The 21,302-nt window shown below is 32.6% G+C and overlaps 2 protein-coding genes across 2 annotated transcripts in view; one reads left to right on the plus strand and one right to left on the minus strand.

The window, feature by feature from the left end:
• The first annotated feature begins 6,467 nt into the window (after positions 1-6,467).
• LOC136271251 (uncharacterized) lies at positions 6,468-16,036 on the plus strand. Its single transcript, XM_066070852.1, has 6 exons — positions 6,468-7,164; positions 10,522-10,599; positions 10,709-10,777; positions 11,349-11,589; positions 11,932-12,740; positions 13,181-16,036. Exons 2-6 carry the CDS (start codon positions 10,522-10,524, stop codon positions 13,709-13,711), a joined length of 1,728 nt encoding a protein of 575 aa, XP_065926924.1. The 5' UTR covers positions 6,468-7,164; the 3' UTR covers positions 13,712-16,036.
• An 884-nt stretch (positions 16,037-16,920) lies between these two features.
• LOC117690985 (uncharacterized) overlaps positions 16,921-21,302 on the minus strand; it is a 5,026-nt gene continuing 644 nt past the window's right edge. Inside the window, exons 2-4 of the mRNA XM_034475928.2 lie at positions 20,538-20,859; positions 17,481-17,591; positions 16,921-17,389 (exon numbers count right to left, since the gene is read on the minus strand). Of these exons, the coding sequence (XP_034331819.2) occupies positions 17,031-17,389; positions 17,481-17,591; positions 20,538-20,658 (591 nt within the window). The 5' untranslated portion in view covers positions 20,659-20,859 and the 3' untranslated portion in view covers positions 16,921-17,030. The remainder of the gene's footprint in view (positions 17,390-17,480; positions 17,592-20,537; positions 20,860-21,302) is intronic.

Raw genomic sequence — 21,302 nt, forward strand, 5'->3', positions numbered from 1 at the left:
TCTAATATCATCCTATAACAGCCCGATAAATACCCCATGGAAGGTAATAATACATTAGTCGGGTCTACCTAGGTAAAGAGATTGCAAAGAAAATCGAACGTTGATTGACGTTTTATTTCCTAATATTTATAAACTCCGTTTCAGAATCTTAAAATCATTGTATAACAAATTTCCAAACGTTTTAAACGATGATGACAAAAATAATAGTTCTCGCATTTTTGATACTTTATTTATACACCAAGCACAAACATTTAGCACCAAATGCATAAAGTAATAAAGCTGTTTTCAATCTAGAAAAATCTCATTCAGTGAAAAATGTTTCCAATAACTTATTATACAAGGGTTGATCCAAAAGTAATGTCACACTATGCACTGCGCTTCTCAATGACGCGATATTGTATAAAATGATACAACAAAATTTTCATTATTAAAAATTAAATTCGAATTAAAACTTTTATTAAATTTCGTTGAACACATAACAAGATATTGATGTTTATAGCATGATATATACATGACATCCTCGTGTCATGAATTTACATCTTTTTTAAAGGTTTGTATATATGAATGAATAACTTGCTTCAAAATTTGAAAATGCCCCAAACAACACGATATTTTAAAACAGATATATTATTAACTTTTTCTAACTGTTTTGAAAAATTAGGGACCGTACATGTAACTGTCTATTTTGGATATCTATGCCTTTTGTCTCTAGATCAAGGGATAAAAATGCTGGACATGTGGATAATGATGCGATGCATTTTTTGCTTCGATGAATAGAAATCACTAGAAAATGTACTGGAATTGATACATCAACCTTAAATTGAGACTGAGTGAACAGGGTACCTTAAACATGTTTCCAATACCTAACAAAAACATATGTCATGTTAATAAATAAATTAGATAGATTGAAGACATACGTTCTGAAGGAAAATTAAAGCTGAGTTCTTACGTCAATGGCTATATCATAAAGCTACGTTCATGACTTGTTGAAGAGACCTCGACAAACTGATTGCACAATAAATAATCCAATATAACTACTTTATCGATTACAAAATGATCAATTAGTTACTTTATGGAAAAAATGATTTGAAATAATGTAAAATAGAGCATCATTGCGAATTTAAGTAAGTACTAAACTACGAAATGCTACCAGAACGCCAAAGATCTAGAAATGACGTCGCTAGCGTGCGGCGACTATCGTTACCTCATACTCTACAAAATATATTATCTTCAGAAATAATTATCACATTGCATTAAAATTTTCAGGTCTGAATTGAATTAGGTAGATATCTTAAAGCACAAATTGTTGACACCTTACGCAGATTTTTCACGATTTTATCTCATCCGTGACATTAATTTGGATCAACCCTCGTATTAAATAAAAACAAGCCCGTTTCTATCATTCAATGAAAGAAAAGATATGGTAAAGAAAGAAAAAATGCTCTAAATTATGAAAAAGTGGACAAGATTGAAGTTTTTTTATATGCAGATAGATATTTTAAAGGTCCCGCAATGAAGGTACCTACGATGGCCAATATGGGCCGGACAAAAAGTAACCATGAGATGTGTTTGATTTGCCGGCAATTCCTGAAATGCCGGCAAAAAGTAACCACGAGTTGTGTTTGATTTGCCGGCAATTCTTAGATGCCGGCAAATCTTAAATGTGGGCAAATCTTATATTTAATGTTTAATTAAAATACCAGAAGATTGAGGTCACAAAAGTCAAGTTATCTTAATTGGTCGAAAGGGTTGAAAAGAAGCAAAGTATCAGGAGAAGTAAGGGGGAATTGCGCGCCGACAATGTTGAGGGCCTTTCGAAACTTATTTATCACGGCAAATATAGAGATGACGGCTTTATTCTATTTAATGGAAGCCCGGATGAATTTAAAGAATTTTTTGACATAGGGAACTCTTGTCATAAATATCTGAGATTTACTTATGAATTATCTCACACCAGTCAATTTCTTAGACACGACCATATAAAAGAAAACAAGATTCTCAGATAGCCAGCGATTAGACATTCGCTCATATATCAAACCTACTAACAGCTTCCAATACCTGCACAGACAAAGTGCTCATAGCTCATCAGTTTTCAAGGGCCTAATTAAAGGAGAATGTACCAGACATCTGAGAAATACTAGTGATCAAGCTGTATTACAAAGTATTTTTAAAGACTTTAAAACTCACCTAAAAAAAAGAGATTAAAAACAATCAGAAATTGAACCTATTATGCAAGAAACTATTTCAGCAAATAGAATTAATCTTCTAAAAAAATAAAAGAAGAACACAATAAAAAGGCTGTATCTAATGTTTTGGTGACCAAATTTGTATAAAAGAATTAAGGAAACGACTTATGAAATACTGGGATAACATACAACATGACGAAGTATGCAAAAATTATTCACAACACCTCCTATGGTTGCATACAGTAAACACAAAAATATAAGTGATCTTATCATTAGATCCAAATTAAAACCAAATGAAGTTCAAAGAGATTAATTAATTTATGTATAAGGTGAGCTCCTGACGAAGTGGGCCTTATTACAAATTTGAAATGTCACATGTGCTATTAATACCGCCGAAACGCTCTTAATTAGTTATGATATCTAAGCAATTGACCAAATGCTTCATTAAGAGTGTCGGGTTCCAATGAGTTTAAGACATGTCTGGATGTTTTAATGCCGTCTTTTTTTTTAATTTGCTCTTGTGTTCTGTTTGATGTCATTAATAATGCACGTTGCAAGTAAAACTGCCATGTTTTTTGTCAAACCCTTTTGTCAAATAAGATAACGAGACTTTTTGACCTCTATATCCTCTGGTATTTTAATTGAACTATAAGTAAGATTTGCCCACGTTTGAGATTTGCCGGCATCTTAGAATTGCCGGCAAATCAAATATAACTCGTGGTTACTTTTTGTCCGGCCCATATCGGCCATCGTAGGTACCTACCCAATGTAAACAGGTTAAAATCCCTTAGAGAAAGATTCTCAAATCCGGAAAATTTTAATCCGGAGTGATGAATGGGGAGTGCGTAGTACATGTATGCCTTTAGCTCTTTAGCTGCTCTATGGTATCTTTTTTTCACTTCCATTTAATGCTCGTGGGGGGGGGGGGGCAACTCCATATTCCTTATATGATCAGCATATTTTTTTATACGTAAATTAAAAAAAAAATGTTGTTTTTTTAAACGGGGGGGGGGGGGGGGGGGTTCTATTATAAGTCAATTTTATATGTAAGTTTAAGAATAAATGTGTCCTGCAAGAAAAGAGGAAATAAACTGCAATGAACATTATGTTGAATTTATTATTCATCATAATTGTATCTGAGATAAATTCTACTTACTAAAAAATAAAAAATCTTATGAATTAGGAATAATGAAAATTTACTGGTAAAAATATGTAGTAGTATGTTTTATTTCATTTTGCATTTAAATTTATTTACGTTACGTTGTTACTTTTATTTTTATTGATTTATCATAATTCATATATTTGATCACATGCTTCGCTCGCCCCAACGGTTGCACCGTAAAACATATTTTATAAATTTCCATTTTTTATCCTTAAACTGCAAATTTTTCGCTTAAGTATGTGCATATGTTCATTTAATTAATCATTATCTCTATCATAATCAAATAATTTACTGTTAGTTTGAGTGATTTTTGCAGGTGTGTTATTCCAACTTAAGATGACTTGCATTTGATTTAAAGTATTGTAAAAGTATTGTTCTGTGGAGTCAGTACAAATATATTTCTATATTTGTCAAAAGCACAGGAAAACCATAAATATATCAAAAAACTTGGTGGAAAATAACTTGCCGAAAAAGGGGGGATGGAACTATTACAGTAACTGCACTTCTCTCTACGGTTATGTCAGGTAGGACCAACATTTTAATATTTATTTTACAGTTTGAATGAGTATATCTTTTAAGTGACTGTTAGATTATGTCTGTTTGGTATTCATGTATTCCCATTTTTTCCAATTGGAGAAAAAAACTTTGTAAAACTAGTCAAACAATATAGGAGACTCCTTTGAACCTGATACTGAACATGAACCTGTAGATATGTTAAATAGTGTTTTATATTTGAAACATTTGCAAAACTCTTTATTTAACTTTACTTTTTAAAACAAAGTAATGGTAATGGTAATGCATTACTTTACTCATGTAATGGTAATGTAATGCATTACTTTAAGAAAATCAAGTAATAGTAATGGTAATTTAATGCCCAAATTCATGAAGTAATGGTAATGTAATGCATTACTTTACAATGTATTTCGCCCCAAGCCTGATAGGAGTATACATGTTTAAGAGAATATCAAACAAAAACTAGCTGGTCAGTTTATATAAACTATGTTTTGTTGTTAACTAAATACATATTCTTAATAAATTCTTAATAAAAAATGTTTCATGAAAATAGTGTTTAAACTGTAAACATTTTGAGAATTTCCAAAAATATGAAATTTTGTGAAGTATTTGGAAGGATAAATGTAAAGAATGAATGTGAGGAACATATGAACTTATTTAAGCATATTTTCTGTAGAAAATCAGTAAAACTTCATTTAACGACTTTCAAAATATTTTTAATATAAACTGATATAATGTATCTGGTTCATAAGTTCATAGAAAATGAGATTCTGCTACATTGTGTTAAAGGGTATTGAATTTATGAACCATGAGAGCTAAAGCTCACTTTAGGGAAACATAGACGGAAAGGTATAAATATTTTGGACTTTTTAGTAAGTTTGTAAATTTTTCTAACTCTTCAATTTTTAAAAACGTTTGGTTTGACAAGTATTTATAAAACACGGGGTCTACCTTAATTACAAAAAACGGTATGATTATGTACCGGGTATTAGATGCAACAGTGCCATAAAAATTGATTGGTTAATTAAACCTTTAAACCCCAATTATGCAAAATTATTCAATTGAATTGAAAATAAGGCAATAAACAGTGAAATTAAAGTTAAAAGTAAACTTTCTACCCTCCTCCCCCACCCAACCACGAATTGGGATTTTCAGGATTTTGGTGGAAAGTAACACCCCCCCCCTTTTTTTTTTTTTTTGCTTGTCAAAAACCAAGGTTTTTTTTATGAGTCTTCCCCCCCCCCCCCCCCCCACCTTTTCAAAAACGGTGCTACGTTCCTGTTTAAAGGGGCATTGTCACGAATTTTCTTTATTCTTTTACTTTACTACAGACCCAATTTAACATTTACAATGCTGAACAAAAATATTTCATTTGGTCTGTCAAAATTTTAACATATCATGTCAGGTTATAAGCAAGATTCAGATCTCAAAATTTAATCAAATCTCTCGCGTTAAGGGTTGTGTTTGCGATACAAAAATATCATGTCATGATTTTTTTATCCTTTACAATAGAAAATAGCGAGCAAGTAAGTTGGTGGATCAAAGATTTCAGTGTTGTTCCTTGAAATAACAAATATTAGTTTGAAGCTGTCTTTATGTCGCATGGTTTATTTAACAAAGTAATGGGGATCCAAGACAGGAGCGGATTCAGGATTTGAAGCTAGAGGGGGCGCCAGTTGAATGAACGATCGAGGTTGTTGCCTTAAGACTTCCCGGTAGCTCCTGGATTCTACAGATTTTGAAGGGTAAAATTGGAGTCTTCAACGTAAAACTTTTGTGATATTTTATCTCGTGATTTAAGGTTTGTAAATTAAGACCTGCAGTGGTTCGGTCTAATATACATGGAAGAGTCGTGGAGAACACTAGCTAAAGTCCGTCCCATGTTACTGCTTCCATCAATTTTTGATAATTTTTAATAAAAATACACATACCTGTGAAAGAAATACAATTGAAATCGATGAAAGGGAATATATCCAAGATATCTTCATTGAACAATTATCCCTTTTCACTCATAAAATTTCACAGGAACGAAAACAATTTTCTTACGGAGATTTGTAATGGGAAATGTTTACATCTTTTCTCTATTCGGAATACACTCGGAAAACATCGCACAATTTTTTAACATTATCATCCGGGCTTATTAATGGCTGATGCAATGCAAAATCTCCGTAGACTTTCAATTATTGGATGTGTATTGAAACCTGAAGTGGTAGAGGGGGCGTTTCAAAACAGATAATCTGGACATTTTTCATATTAGTGGATAAACGTAGTTTGAGCACAAATGTATTTAATATTATTGAAATATCAAGCAAAAAGTGGTGGAAGCAAAACCTCGGGACAGAGTATACTAGTATAACAAATCACTCAAAGGTGGTCAGTTTGAAAGTTGATTTCTCCGAAACATTGCAGGGATGGGAGGAAGCAATATTGAGATTTTTCATAAAAAGATAAACCAATGCATGTTTATTGTGTCAACATTTTCATTCACAATTAATGAAAATGTTATATAGGATGTAATAAGCAACAGTGAGCAAGAGTTTTCAAGTAAAATGGCTGTTCATCATGCACGTGTGTACATGATGTAATCCTGATTTAAAAATAGATTGCCATACTTGAAATGTGCTAGGCAGGGTCGACGGTACAAGTCGTTACGCTTTGCCTATTACAGTACATGTACAATGCAAGAAATAATTGATGTTGGATTATTATCACTAACAACGAATCATCATTTTAAATTCAAACAAATATGTATTCATGAAGCTGGAATATTAACTGGAGGAACATGTTCGCTGAAGCGGAATGTGACCCGATTTTCGATCAGTTGGACGATTTATTTCATCTTGAAAAGCGTGTAACTCACGTGTCGTACTATATAAGTGTACTTAAAACAATTGCAACTCCAGTGTGTGTTTATGTTAATTCGATACATTTTTTAGCATTATAGATATTCATACCTTGATCTCCTATGAAGAGAACTAATAAGGCTATTTTTGCCAGCTTTTCAATCTATGTTCACTTATATATACTTATATGTATACTATATATTTGTATTTTGGAATAATATATTTCTTAAACTAAATAGGCTGTGTGTTGATAATGATACGAACTGCTTCGTAACACTCTAAAGTGCACAGATCAGTCGGCATTTTACACCGTGCCACAAAAGCCAGTGTTAGCTTGATGACTCAACCTCTAAATATTTTAGTTTCGGTTTCTCATGAAACAGGATCACGTGACCTAAGTGTGGTGAAATAAATCGGGTCAATCTAAATTTAATAGGAGAACACCAAACATCGCAAGAAGGTACTGTAACTTATATATCATTCGAATTAATGTTTTTGCATCTTTTAAGATAAAATATTTCGGGAAACTTATGTATAGTGCATAAATAAAAGGCTTAAGTTTCAAGATCGATCAAATAGCGTCCAATTAGTTACAATGTTCATGTACAATGTATGAATCATGAATGACGTAAGATTAATTAAGTGACTAGGAATTAATTTGTTAAATACTTGTAAAATAATGAAGGAATGTGGAGAATATTTATTAACTTTATTAATAGAAAGAAATCTTGTTGATCCGGTGAAATTTTATTTATGAATTCGGGAAAAAAAACATTCTATTTATAAACACATCAAATGCTGATCAATAATATGATTCAATGTACAGTAACTTTTTCGTATTTTATCAGAAAATGCTACAATATAACGAAAATAAACATCTATATAGTTGTATATTATTTTCAGAAAATTTTGAAAAACCGATAATTATTTAATGTCAAAAAATCAGTTGATCCCCTCCAAATGGAGCTAGATCTCAGCTGCTGCGTGTATGGTAAAGCAAGGCTTCGCGCCGTAATATAATTTTTGCTCGCCGAATATTTGACCAGTTCAAATGGAGATTATAAGAATACTCCAGAGCGCACGGTGTATGTGTACATATCACAGGCACGCAGCATCGGGGATGGCTGGGATACATCTCCCACTTTTTTCGCAGCAGACACTTTTCTTAACTTGATTTAATTTCAAAAAATGGAAATGTCATGGGTGCCCCTACCCTCCACTTTTGCCGGAGCATGTAGTATATGACACTGAAAATAAGGGATTTTAATGGAATTGAATTGAAGTTACAACGAAAACTACCAGAACCCTCCAATCCCCGCCCCCTCACCACGGATTAAGATTTTCCTTCATGATTTTGAGACCCCCCCCCCCCCCCGTTGTTTTTTAATTGCTTGTCAAGATGATAATACGTGCTTGAATATCCTTTCCTATTTCCTTAATATGTCTTAATATAACATGAACAATTTAAAATTGACTGTTTTATCTTCCGGTTTCAAGCTTACATGCAATTATTTGAATCACGATACACACGTGACTGTACATTCCTAAAACAACATGAAATTAATTATTTAATTTCAAGTGATGTACATGCACTAGATCGAAGAAAGAAACTGAAATTTCTTCTTAAATAATGAACGTTCCGTTTATAAATTTATGATCAGCAGCGAAAATTAAAATTCATTTCTTAAAAGATAGCCTCCTCGATCCATGCATGTTTCAACTGAATAATTTTGTGTAGTCAGGCAAGCTTTTTGGAAAGCTATTACTTGTAGAACATTCAAACTCCAGATTCTTAAAACAAGAAAGGATCTTATGTGCCACGTGATCGTACGTAGCTATTGTTAATGGTTTTGTGTAAAATGATGAATCTTGACAGGCCAGAGAGTGCAAGAAATTGAGCTTAATATGTTAATATATATGGTTTGTCTATTTTAAACTTAAATTGAGATAATTATATAAGCTGACTTAACTTAAGCCTTGCATTGAAAAATATTGTAATTTTTAGAATCACGTTTGAAATTTTAATTATACATCATATGGGTCATATTTCAATTTTCTTTCAATTTTGTTTGGTTTCTATGATTATATTGATTAATTCCAATCAACAGAATATGAAATTACCAAAACACAAAACGCTAGAGTAAAGTGCGTATATTTCTAATGGTTTATACTTCAAATTTAATAAGATTCATTTTATATGATGATCAATACATCACTAGTTATAAAGAAAAATCCTCCGTTGTCGTTTCTATAAAGTTGTTATGCACCTGAAGATTGGACAATTTGATATTTTTATGTTTTTCAATAACAGTCCAAGAACTCAAAATTTTCAGGCTTTTGATTCTGTTAATTAATGGCTCAATTTCAATTGGTTTATTCTCTCAAACCATTAAAATACACATGAAAATGAGATACAAAATTGCGTTAAATTGTAATGTTAATGGTCATATTAAATATGATATCATATTACAATATAAAAATACATTTTTCTAGATAATTCTTTAAAAACTGCTGATCGATCACACACACACACACACACCCACACACACACACACACACACACACACATATATATACTACTCTATATATTACTCTGTGTTGTCTTTCGATTTTCAAATTTTATATATATATATATATATATATTTATATATATATATATATATATATATATATATATATATATATATATATATATATATATATATATATATATATATATATATATATAAAATTTTAAACAGTTTTAAAGTTTTAATCATGCAAGTACCCGTATTGGTTTATACATATAAAATCTTTTGTGTAATGCTCTTGCAAAAAATTGCTGATCTATACTTTTTTTAAAAATTGGTTATTTTTGTTTATTTATTCTGATTATCATGTTATAGGCAAAATTAAATGCTATTTTATTATTTGTTTTTCAACAAACTATTCTCATGTAATTGATAACAAATACATTAAAATGCGAAAACAGACTATAACCTCCTGATCACTCAGGTGTGAAAATCAAAATATTGGCCAGGTGGGAATTGAGAATTTCAGAATGTTAGCTAAGTGGGAATAAACCCGGCCATGCATTGAAGATCCCCCGAAAGGCATCACACAGTGCCGCCATGCGTCCCGTTATGCACGCTTATTTGAAAGTAAAAATCTTATTTCTTAACAGTAGTGAGTAGATATTAAGTTGTCATTTCTCCGTTCAAACTTCAAAAAAAACGCTCGCATCCACAGAGGCCATCACTAACTTCGACATCGATCTCAGTAAAGGGACACACGTGGTAAACGGTTAAAGGACTAGTACTTATCTTTATATGGTAAAAATATATCAAAACTGAGTTAATCGGTAATGAAAGTATAAACAGATACTTGATTATTTTTGGTTTTAATATAAGTGCTTTTTCCGACATCGCCGCTATTGTCGAATGTTGTGGATTTCCCAAGATCTAAAAATAGCACGATTTATTTATTCTGATTGACCCGATTTTTTTTTTTTACAAACATGTAAGTTGATAACATCATGCAGTATTCAAATGTCTGATTAGTATATAAAACTAATATTGTAGAAAATTGTTTATAAGAAAATACCGCAAAATTTGTGTGTTGTAAATTGCATTGTAACAGTTGTAAGTAGAGAGTGTAGCTCTACGACATGTCAACTCGGTTTTCCCCTATTCTTTTTTTAGAAGTGGACAGGTATAGCCTGTCTGTCCACTCCTTAAAAGAAAATAGGTTATCCCCATATAGAGAGCAATGGAAAGACTTCGGCCATTGAAAAAAATCAGTGCATGATGATGTATGGCATTTATTTACTCTTTTACAGATGGGGTTCACAAAAGGCCTGTGTCATTTCCTAATGATCATTGGTTTATGTACGATGACATTCATAGGATATAAGTTGGTAGGTTAGGTTAATAAAATTGAGAAGAGGATTAAAAACTTTTTAAAACGCTGAGATTATGTAATTTAATGATATTCCAACTCTAACATTCTGAACAATATAATTTTAGATACAGCCTTTCATATCTACGATGGAATACATTCTGCAGTTTGTTTTTCTAGTTGGTGCGCTGATATCGGTAATGTATTTATTTTGTAACAATTCAAATTTTACAGGGAAAGGATACTCGTGGGTTTTTTTTAATTAATTGTTTTTATTATCAGATTTATATTCAAACATTAAAGGTACAGAAAAAGTTTTCTCTATGAACTCCTACAATCATATTTTTTCTGTTCTTTAAAATCTTAATATTAAACCATTCAAGTTTGAGACACGATTTCCAAACCAAAGTTATTTACAACTGCATCCTCATTATAAGATGGTTATATTGCTATCTAAGGCATTTTACATATTTGTTTTTATAGGAACTTGAAAGATCGCATGAAATGTTCAAATATCTTTAAAATTTAATTTGCACTAAATACTCCTGGCTGTTAAATACTTGTGTAAATAATCATATGTAAATATCTGTCATATACATCAATTTTCTTTTGTCCTGAAGAAGGGACTGGATGTCCCGAAAATTTGACAATATCAATTGTTCGTGTCGTAAGCCATTTTAGTGTTTTATATATATATATATATATATATATATATATATATATATATATATATATATATATATATATATATAAACTTATACTTTATAGATATGGTATAAAGATACTAGTAACAGGAATTCAGAAAACCACAACACAAGAGAGGATTCCAATGCAGTACCAAATGTCATTGTTACACAAAGACAAAATAACAGTGAGAGAGAAAATTTAACCGCAAAACCAAAACACCCCTCAGTGGCGATCCCAACTGCAAAAGTTAACGGAACAAAAAGAAATCCGCGTTTGCAAAGAGACTTCCCTTCTACAGCCCAAGGGAAAATGAGAAATCGGGGTATCATAATGCTTCAAATTCAATCTTACACAGGAAAAAAAGGCTTGCAGGATTTTCTTACGATTTCCATTTCATATGAAAATCATGTGAAAATCAGATGAAAAGTTTATAATGAGAATATCATGAAAATGATAATTGTACAATGTTAACGAGAATTTTTCAAGCGATTAGTTATCTGTATCATGTTCGTGTAAAATTCATGCAAATTTCAAATGAGATTCTTGCGAGCCACTATTGCCTGTATACATTTTTCATAATAATAGTATATCATCACCATCAGCAAGCTTAAGCTTATACTTACTGCATGTTGTTTCTATATTTAAACTCTTTTTCTTTTAATAGGAAACAGTGGTCCAAACACACCTGTGTCCAAAGCGGTCAAGGAAAACATCAAGTTAATTGAAAATGACCTGAAAGTAAAGGAATCTAGTCTTTTAGACGAAATGCAGGGATACCTGACTGAGGGGGAAGTAGATAAGATAACAAAATCCTCCAGAAAAGATCAAGCACACTATTTTGCAGCAATCATTGAAGAATATGATAACCAGAAATTCCTAGGTGTTCTTGACATTTTGAATAAATCCTCCTTTGGTCACATTTCTTCTGAATTAAAAAAATCTTTCGAAAAACATCTGCCTACTCAGATACCAAGTAGTTTTTGCGTAATTTGTCGAATAAAATCTGAAGTTGATATAAAGTCTCTTAGATGCGAACTGATTAAGGAGGAACTTCTGTCAAAGAACCTTAAAGATTTGATAAACGACTGTAAAACCAGTAAAGGTCATCAAAATGCCTTGTGGCAGGAACTCTTTTTTCACTTGAAGTCGATGCAACCAAAACAAAAAATTGCAGAAAAATTTATAAATATGTTCAAGGAAGCAAACCACAGAAGTATTTATTATTATTTTTCTATGCATGGCCTTTCTTGTTACGACTGTACATGTCATGGAAAGTCATCCATTGAAACTGACTACGTCAGAGCTACGTCGGGCTTGACTGCTGACACCAGCGACGAAAGCAACACATCATCGATACCCATACACCGAGAGCAAATCTGGTTTAAAGATGCTGTACATTCCAGCAGTAGCGAGGAAGGAGCAAAACCCACCATGGTGAGAAACAAAAATAAGCCGCATCAACCAGTTGTGCCGGTAATATTTTTATGCCACCGCCATGAAATGGCTTGGGCATATAGTGTTACTCCTTTCCGACATTCTGTCCTTCTGTCATTCCGTCATCATTCACTTTCCGATTACTATCTCAACAACCGTTGCACACATTCAACTCAAATTTGACATATCTTATTAATATACAAGCTGAGTTTGAATTTGGTTCAGGTCCGATGTTTTTGACAGAGTTATGCCTTTTAAACTCAAAAGAAATTGGGTAATTTTAGGGATTTCATTTATATCTTTTTCTGCAATCAAACAAATGTTATACTTTTGGCATTTTAATTTTTGGCTGTATTCGTTCAGTTACGACACATCTGGTTAATTATATTTATACAAGCATGATTCAGCAATTTTAACATAAATCATCGCAATTTGTGTCCCTATTCAAAATTAATTTCATAATTAAAATTTAATTTTAGCTCACCAGGTCCAAGTTTCCCCCAAGAACAAAAAACGGATCAAAGGTTAAAACAAAACTTGGAAGAGGTTCTGCTCCGACGGCCTTTCAACAATCCACAGAAAACAGTGATGCATCTACAACCTCACTCGATAGTTACTCGGGGCTCAACCCTGTCCACATGTCCGAAATCCCTTCCACTAGGAACGGTATCCACCATCAACAACATCGACCAGCGAAACGTTCCATGAATCCAGAAAATATACAAGGAACAGAAACTTCTGGATTACTTTCCATCAGTGGATCAGAAGATGGCACATCAGACACACTGTTAAAGACGCCGTACGAAACAGAGGAATGTCTACGAAAACGTCCAAGAGTATTATCAGTCCGCCCGTATATATCAGATTCGGATATAAATTCTGATGGAGAAGCCATGAAGAATTATGTCTTCCCTGATATCAATGCATCTAATTTTAATAATTCTGGAGATTTTGTGCCTAAAGGTTTTGCAAAGACCCACAAAACAACAAACGAATCTCAACTCTATTAAATATATTTTTATTCAGGCACATATAAATGATTTATTTCAGGCATTCAGATGGACATGAAGAAGATTACTAACCCTCAAATTTCTTTAATTTAGTAGTTTCTCACTCATAGTGAATTATGATATCATTACGTGTTAATCGTCTTTTTACTTAGATTTTTTTAAACATACGCAATTTCAACAAATTTCATCAGTCAGATTTTAAAGACCTTTTTTTGACTTGCGAGAGTTGAGCTTTGCGTGTCACTTGATTGCAATCTTTTAACAAATACGTGTACTTATAACCGCTCTCTGTCTCTTTTTCAAGGTATGTAAAATTATGTATAGTTTCGTATTTTATTAATTGGGTTTTCCAAACGAAAAATCCCGTTATTCAAATGGTGAAAATGGCGGGCAGGTAGGCGCGCGGCTGCCAAAAGGGTATACCTCGGCAGATCCATTGTACATATATTAGAGATGTACATAATAATAGAATTTTGATTTTTGATAATTTATGAAAAAAATACCGGCTGTTGAACTTACTTATTTTTTGGCAACATTTTCACAAAGAGCACCTCATTTCTGGGTACATGTAAGGTTTATCAATTTAGGGTTGACAAATGCATTTTGGATACTGTTCATTCAAAACAAAACCCGGTTTGCTGTCAGTGTGACAGCTTTTCTGTTGTTGTCAATATTTCAATTTGTATCTTTTTTTTATTTTCAGAAAATTCAGTACTTTTAGGAATTAAGCAAACTCTATTATATTTTTCCAATATACTATGTTCATTGTTTTGTATTTTATATTTTTCCCAATATACTCTGCTCATTGTTTTGTATTTGTATACAGGTAGCGATAATCTACTATAGCGTTCTAGCTTTTTATTGTCATACGCATTTAGAATGATTTTAGATTTTTAAAAAAATTATATCTGATACTGCAACTCGGCAAAGGGAATTAACTCGGCGTAGGTTACAGATCAGCCGAGGTTTGCCCAATGCTAAAAAAAAACAAATAAAACTGACAAATTCCTTCCTTAGTACTGTGTAAGAGTTCCAAACATATTATTTTCTACGTATTTAGATCATGCAATTTAATATTGTGTGATCAAAGATTTGTCTCGAAGTTATTAATGTAAATAACATACTTTTGCTTTCAACATGACATCCAACGAGATAATCAGGTGTATTTTTATTTTTTAACTGCAGTATCACATTATTTGTTTATAGTATTACTCATTTTGTAATTAACCTTTGTCTCATTTTATTGATCTGAATTTTAGCTGAAGGCTTCAGTGAGCTTTTCTGATCAAAATTGTTGTTGTCGTCGTTTTGGACGTTGTCATAATTTTTTTTTATTTTCAGAACCACTTGGCCAATTTAAACCAAATTTGTCAAAAAGCATTTCTTAACCAAATGGATTCAAGTTTAACTTTGTTCAAATGAAGGGCTACGTCCTACTTTAAGGGGAGATAATTAGGCAAAAATAAAAATTATATTGACATTTTTTCTTTAAATCTTCTTTTTAAATACCATTTGGCCAGTTATGTTGAAACTGATGTTGTAACGTCCTCAGATAGTGTAGATTTAAGTTTTTTAAAATTATGATCCCTGTAGGGAGGAAGGAGCCACGATGACCGGGGTGGGGGGGTCAATTTATTACATAGAAATTTGTAATACTAGTATCATGTAGTCTAAATTGAAGTTTTTTCAAACCAGGATCCCCCGGGTGATGGGTGAGGCCACAATTGGTGGTGGGGTCATAAATAGAAATAAAGTAGGAAAAAATCTTTAAAAATCTTATTGTCAAACACCATTTGGCCAGAACAGTTTAATCCTATGTGGAATCACAATCAGGTGTGGATTCAAAGGTTGTTTAAAATGTGTTCCCCGGGGTTCAGTGGGGCCAAAATGGGGGAGGCAAATTTTTACGGAAAAAATAGGGAAAATCTTTTAAAATCATTCATAAAACATTCTGCCAGAAAAGTTGAAAACTATGAGGAAGCGTTCTCTGGTAGTTTAGCATTAAGTTTGATTAATCATTACTCCTTGGGGCAAAGCGGGGCCACAATTTTTATAGAGGAATATATAGAGGAAAATCAATCAAAATATTTATTTTCGGGGGGGACTCAATGTTAAAAATTGTGCCAGAAATTAACAAAACAAACTCTGTTAAATTATACCGATATTTTCGTATCTTTTTATTAAACCAGTTAGGATTAGAGTTGTGTCAGTTTGTTGCTCAGGTGAGCGATTGGACCTCTGGGTCTCTTGTTAAACGAGACTGTGTTTTTCATTATAAAACAAGACTTACTTAATAGCGCTCTTTAATAAATTCGTGTACTTATAGTTCTCTGCCTCTTTTTCAAGCTTCTCTGATCCAACCTATTTACGATTGTTTCAGGAAGTTGATATTGTCTCCAATAGAATAGGGCATACAAAATATAAACAGTCACCCAAACCGTGTGAGATATTTGTAAAATCGTAATGTGGTCTTCATCAGTAACAAAGCCTTCATGACATTATTAGAAGAGCGTTTTAGGAGAATCAGCAACATTGTTTTGTTCAAGCTTATAACAACAACGTCCAGATTGACACTATCGAGAAGTTTTAAAAACACACAAGAAAATTCATCGAGGAACAAATAAATACTTCATTTCAAACCTCAGCCAGGAAAAGTTATTCTACTCACGTACCATTAAAGGGGCATTGTCACGAATTTAGCAAGATTTTATTTTTCTGTTTTTATTATTTACAATGCTTTAGAAATGCAATTCTAATGATCAAATGAAATTTGAGAGACAGTTATTAAGTTAAAAGCAAGATTCAGTGTTGACAATTCTTTGTTATGTAAACATGGCTCGTGTCCTGTTTTTGTTTACATAGGTTCAATATACCAGTAAAAAAAATCTTTTTCAAGCTGATTTGTCTACTTCTTATTCATTTTATGCTTGAAAATGCCTTGCTTGCTTAAGCATTGTGAACATTAAAATCGAAAAAAAAAATTTGACCAAATCGTGACCATGCCCATTTAAGGAGTTAAATGCCTTACTCAACTCTACTGGAGTAATTCCGAGCCTTGGCTTGTCTTCTTTAATAACCAACCTGATCTGTTTAAAAAAGCTTCTTAAACTAACCCTTTTCTGATTGATTGGGCAAACTTGAATCCTAGAGGAATTGTAAAAAAAGAATTAAGATAATCGAAATAACATAATATTATGATTACAATTTTATTCAAATTCATCATGAAGTATTTACAAATATGAGCTATGTACAATGGTTGATATTAGACAAAACCAGTTTTGGTTTCAGCAATGCAAATGATGTCACTCGACAGTTACCACTATTTCTTTGACTTCCCTTGGTCCGATATTTTGCGTTGAATGGAAGTCTTTGTGGCTATTTTTCCATTGGAATTTGCAGTTTTAGAGACAGGTCTTGATGTGGATTTTGCACTACTCTCTCTTTTGTGCGCATGCTCACTGTGCGTCAATTTCCCGTTGACCTGGGGTTGTTCCGTGACACTTTTCTTTTTGAGTTTAGGGGTCCCTTCTGGGGAACTCTTCACCGAGTCATCTTCCCCGGAGTTGTCTTCGTCCGCCTCCTCTATCGCTGGGGTCAGCTTCCCAGTTTTCTTAATCAAGTCCAAGTCTTCAAATTCATGAGATTTACGTCTTCCTCTTTGCTTTGCTTTCTTTTTGGCTGAAATTGAAACAAACTCAACGTAAGAATATACTTTTGGTGAACGATAAAGTTTTTTATCGTTGATTGAAAGATATGAAAGTTATCTTGCCTTTTGCTTCTGCAATGGTTGACATCATCTCTTTACCCATATATATTTTATGTTTTCTCCAGAACTTCAGCAAATCATTGTAGTACTCGTCGTTTGGTTCCAAATCCATGTCTACAACATTTTTTTCAGTCAAATACAAATAAAAAATGAATAACGAATTACCATAAAGTCACATAATATAGTCTGTAGTTTGTGGAAGAAATGTTCCCGTTTGTCTGACATTAAGGCATGTTTTCGTGTACTAGTATAACAATTTACCTCATACATTCCCCCCAAAAAGGATTGTGAATATATTGATATTATTATCCATTCAAACGTCAGATGAATAGTAAAAAAGTAAATTAGGATTAAAGAATGTCGTGTGTGGATAAAAAGGAATAGAGTAAAAAATATAGTATGTCCTCTTTTAAGATGACCCCAAGAATGTTGTATGGTTGGGATAATTGGATGAAAAGGAAATGAATCGTGTTAGAATAACCGGGCCATGTTCTATGTGCTTTGGGGGCTGTGTTTGTGATCACCTTTTATCGACATTAATTCCTCTTGTTAGTATAACATTTACAGAGTACTGAAAATATTCAAAGTCATTTAGTATAATAGGTGATTTTTTTCTCTGTCATGTCAAGTCCCCGTATGAGAAACCAAGACAATGATGTCGTGAATTTTTTAGGGAGGGGGTTTGAATCCAAACGATTTCGGCTACATTGTTCTTGCAGAATAAATCTCGCAGGGTAAATGTGGGAAAAATTTTAAAGACCTTTTTCTCTTATCGATATTAATCTCCATAGGTTGAGATCTATATTGAACTTCTCAACATAGGGTCTGTAGAATTTTCACCTTTATTTGTACAAATATTCTTTACAAGCAATAAACATGATTTGGCCATAAGAGAAGTCGACATAAAATTTGTACGTCTCGAGGAAACAAACTTTGGAGAAAACATCCCGTGCATTAGACAAAACAGGGACTGTACCAAAATATATCAGGTTCACGTTCCAATGTATATAAGTAAACAACGTGCCTAGTTACCCTGACTTAATGTCGGCGCCCAAGACGTTTAGAATAAAGTATTAGTAATTGGTTGAGTTACGGGAAGAATTCTTGATCAGTTTTTGAATTTATAAATTGATTTTTGTTTTATTTAATCTTTTAATTTGATTTTTTTTCGATTTATCTTCATTCGTTGTTTTTATATGCTAGACCAAATCGCCATAATTTTGACTAATAAATCTAAACAATATTGATATATGGTCAATGGAAATTTATTGCTGGCTCTACATGCACTTCCCCATCCTTTATTTCTTTACATAAGAATGTAGATAAGTCGTAAGATAACACAAAGAAACTCCAAAGTTTAAAATATTACACCCCACAAAGGAACCGTCTATGGGCGATGCCGGGATCAGTTATTCACTCTTAGTTACACTCCAGATAAGAGCGAATTCAAAGATTGATTTTTCCTGAAATCCCCATCTAATCTGTGTGTTTGTAGATCTCTTACTTTACAATGGCCCTGACTTTTTAAAAAATCACCTTTTTCCTCTTCAGGTAATGGTCTTTAAAGAAAGTTCAAATGGCGATCTCGATCAACTAATGGCTTATTGAGGAGATAGGTGTCAAAAGAAATCGGACGTGGCATTTGTTTATGATGTTTTGATGACCGGTAGGATAATTCAACAATTAGCGGACATTTACTGCACGAATGTTTTTAATAAAGGTGTATGTTTTCATTTTCCTGGAATTAAATGCTGCCCGGGAGAGAAAAATACCATAATTCTTTGGATTACAAAATATCGCATGAAAATTTTCAATGCAGCGCAAAAAGACATTTTAAATAGTGTTTATGCACTTCACATGGCTTAAATCAATGTTATGAAAAATTAATGCACTTTCAGTTTTATAAAATAAGCGTTTTGAATTTATCGTATTGCAATTTAAATTGTTTATGCACTGCATCGTTACGCTTCTTGAATTTCACACGGATTTGTATGCATGTATTGGCATTTATCTAACAAATTCTTTCACCACGAGTCTGATCGTAGATACAAACTTTTTTTGCGACTTTCTCTTATTTTCTTTTAGTGGTATTTTGAGTGTAATTTTTACGATCCTCTCCATTATCTTAAATTCGGTAAACAGAATAAAACACACACAATGTCAGCGCTCAAACAGGCGTTCTTTTGGTTATCTGGATATCTCTTAAGAATAATCATATTTTTTTGCATAAACTTCTTTAAAAAAAATTTATGTATGGAACGTATTGAAATGTAAAATCAAATTATATATGAGCAGCTAACTAAAATACATGTATATACATTACCCCTTTTTCTACTTGCATATACATGTATATCTTTTGCTTACTTTTGCGTATAGTTCTAAATTCTTTGATTTCTAATTACATGTAATTCTTATTGTATGTATCATTAAATCTCTACAAGGGGGAAATAAAGGTCGAATGAAAAGTAAAATTAAGGAGGCTGGATGGTCAACAAATTATACGAATCAAATCCGCCTAGAATTTTAAGGTAATTTATTCAATATAATTTTCTTATTTTCTAGCCATAACTATTTTTTTTTTAAATGCGCAATGTTTTAAATGGTGTAAAATAAAATTTATAAATTCATATACCGCTAATTCTATAGCGGAAGCTTCATTTGCAGAAAGCTAGAATAGTTTAAACCAATCCTTGACCATTCAGTGTTTATAAAACAGTGAAATGAATCAAAGAAAAAATATATACCGGTATTGCTATTTTTGATGGATTTTCAAAGTACACACCTGTACCCTTAATCACTTAAAGAAATGGAACATATCCAAGTCAATGTATTTTGTTAGTTTTCACAAATTATTGATTTCTTCAGAATTGTTTGCTTCTTTCTTGCAAACAGAAACAGAGTGATCGTTGATGTGTCGTGTAAAAGTGTAATTTTAATTAGGTGCTGGTAATTTTGCTATTGACATTGTGTTTCATCAGAACTTTCGTTAAATGACTTTTTGACAAACACATAACGGAATAATGCTTTTTTATACAGAATTAAAAACAAAAAATGATTTACCGTCTGCCACGGGTAGTTGTCCCTGTTGGACCCTCAATCGACTCATCCTCCGCCTGAGGGCATTGTACTCCGTGTCCAGGGCGGAGGAGGACCGCGTCAACTGTTTTCCGGCCCTCGACATGGTCTTATTTGTTCTGCACTAATGTCCTCACTCCTCACATCTATTGCAAACCAACACAGATCCCACCAAATCTCCGACAAATGGAACGGAATCTCTTAATCTCCAAAACAAAGAGACTACGCGGAAAGGTCCAGCAATGTCCTTCTCGTATTTTGTTTTTCATACAAATGGAAACCTTGTTCGGAAACCCTCCGCGAGAAACTGTCAAAATAATTAAAAGTTGGTATACATGTAGCTCTCTGAATAGGGCGGATGTGTACGTTGTTTCCCCGAAGTCGGGGACTGTTTTATCTGGCGGTCTCGGGGCCTAATTTTACGTTCAATTTGCTATTTTGGCGATAAGGCTGAGTACAGGCAAAATCTCTGACTTCATTGACTGACTGAACTATTTGAAATGGAATTAGATTGGCTACAGAAAATGGGTTATAATTGTTTCATGTAAACAATGACAGTATTCCAATATCAGTAGTTAGATTGAACCAAAATGAGCAGACGTCTAGTATTTTTCATTTAAACTTGTATATGAACCATCACTTTGACAATTGTCAGTTTCAGCCCAACTTTGAACCTTGTACTTTTTACGTGTACTTGTATCAAATCTATTTTGTTACATCATGTTATATTATATATTTAAATTCTTGACA

This window comes from Magallana gigas, chromosome 9, assembly GCF_963853765.1.
Source record: "Magallana gigas chromosome 9, xbMagGiga1.1, whole genome shotgun sequence".
Taxonomy (NCBI): Eukaryota; Metazoa; Mollusca; class Bivalvia; order Ostreida; family Ostreidae; genus Magallana; species Magallana gigas.

Coding starts and splice junctions, on each gene's coding strand:
- LOC136271251 (XM_066070852.1), top strand. CDS start 10,522: ATGGGGTTCACAAAAGGCCTGTGTCATTTCCTAATGATCATTGGTTTA. Junction 10,778..11,348: donor TAGTTGGTGCGCTGATATCG/GTAATGTATTTA, acceptor TATACTTTATAG/ATATGGTATAAAGATACTAG. Junction 12,741..13,180: donor CGCATCAACCAGTTGTGCCG/GTAATATTTTTA, acceptor ATTTAATTTTAG/CTCACCAGGTCCAAGTTTCC.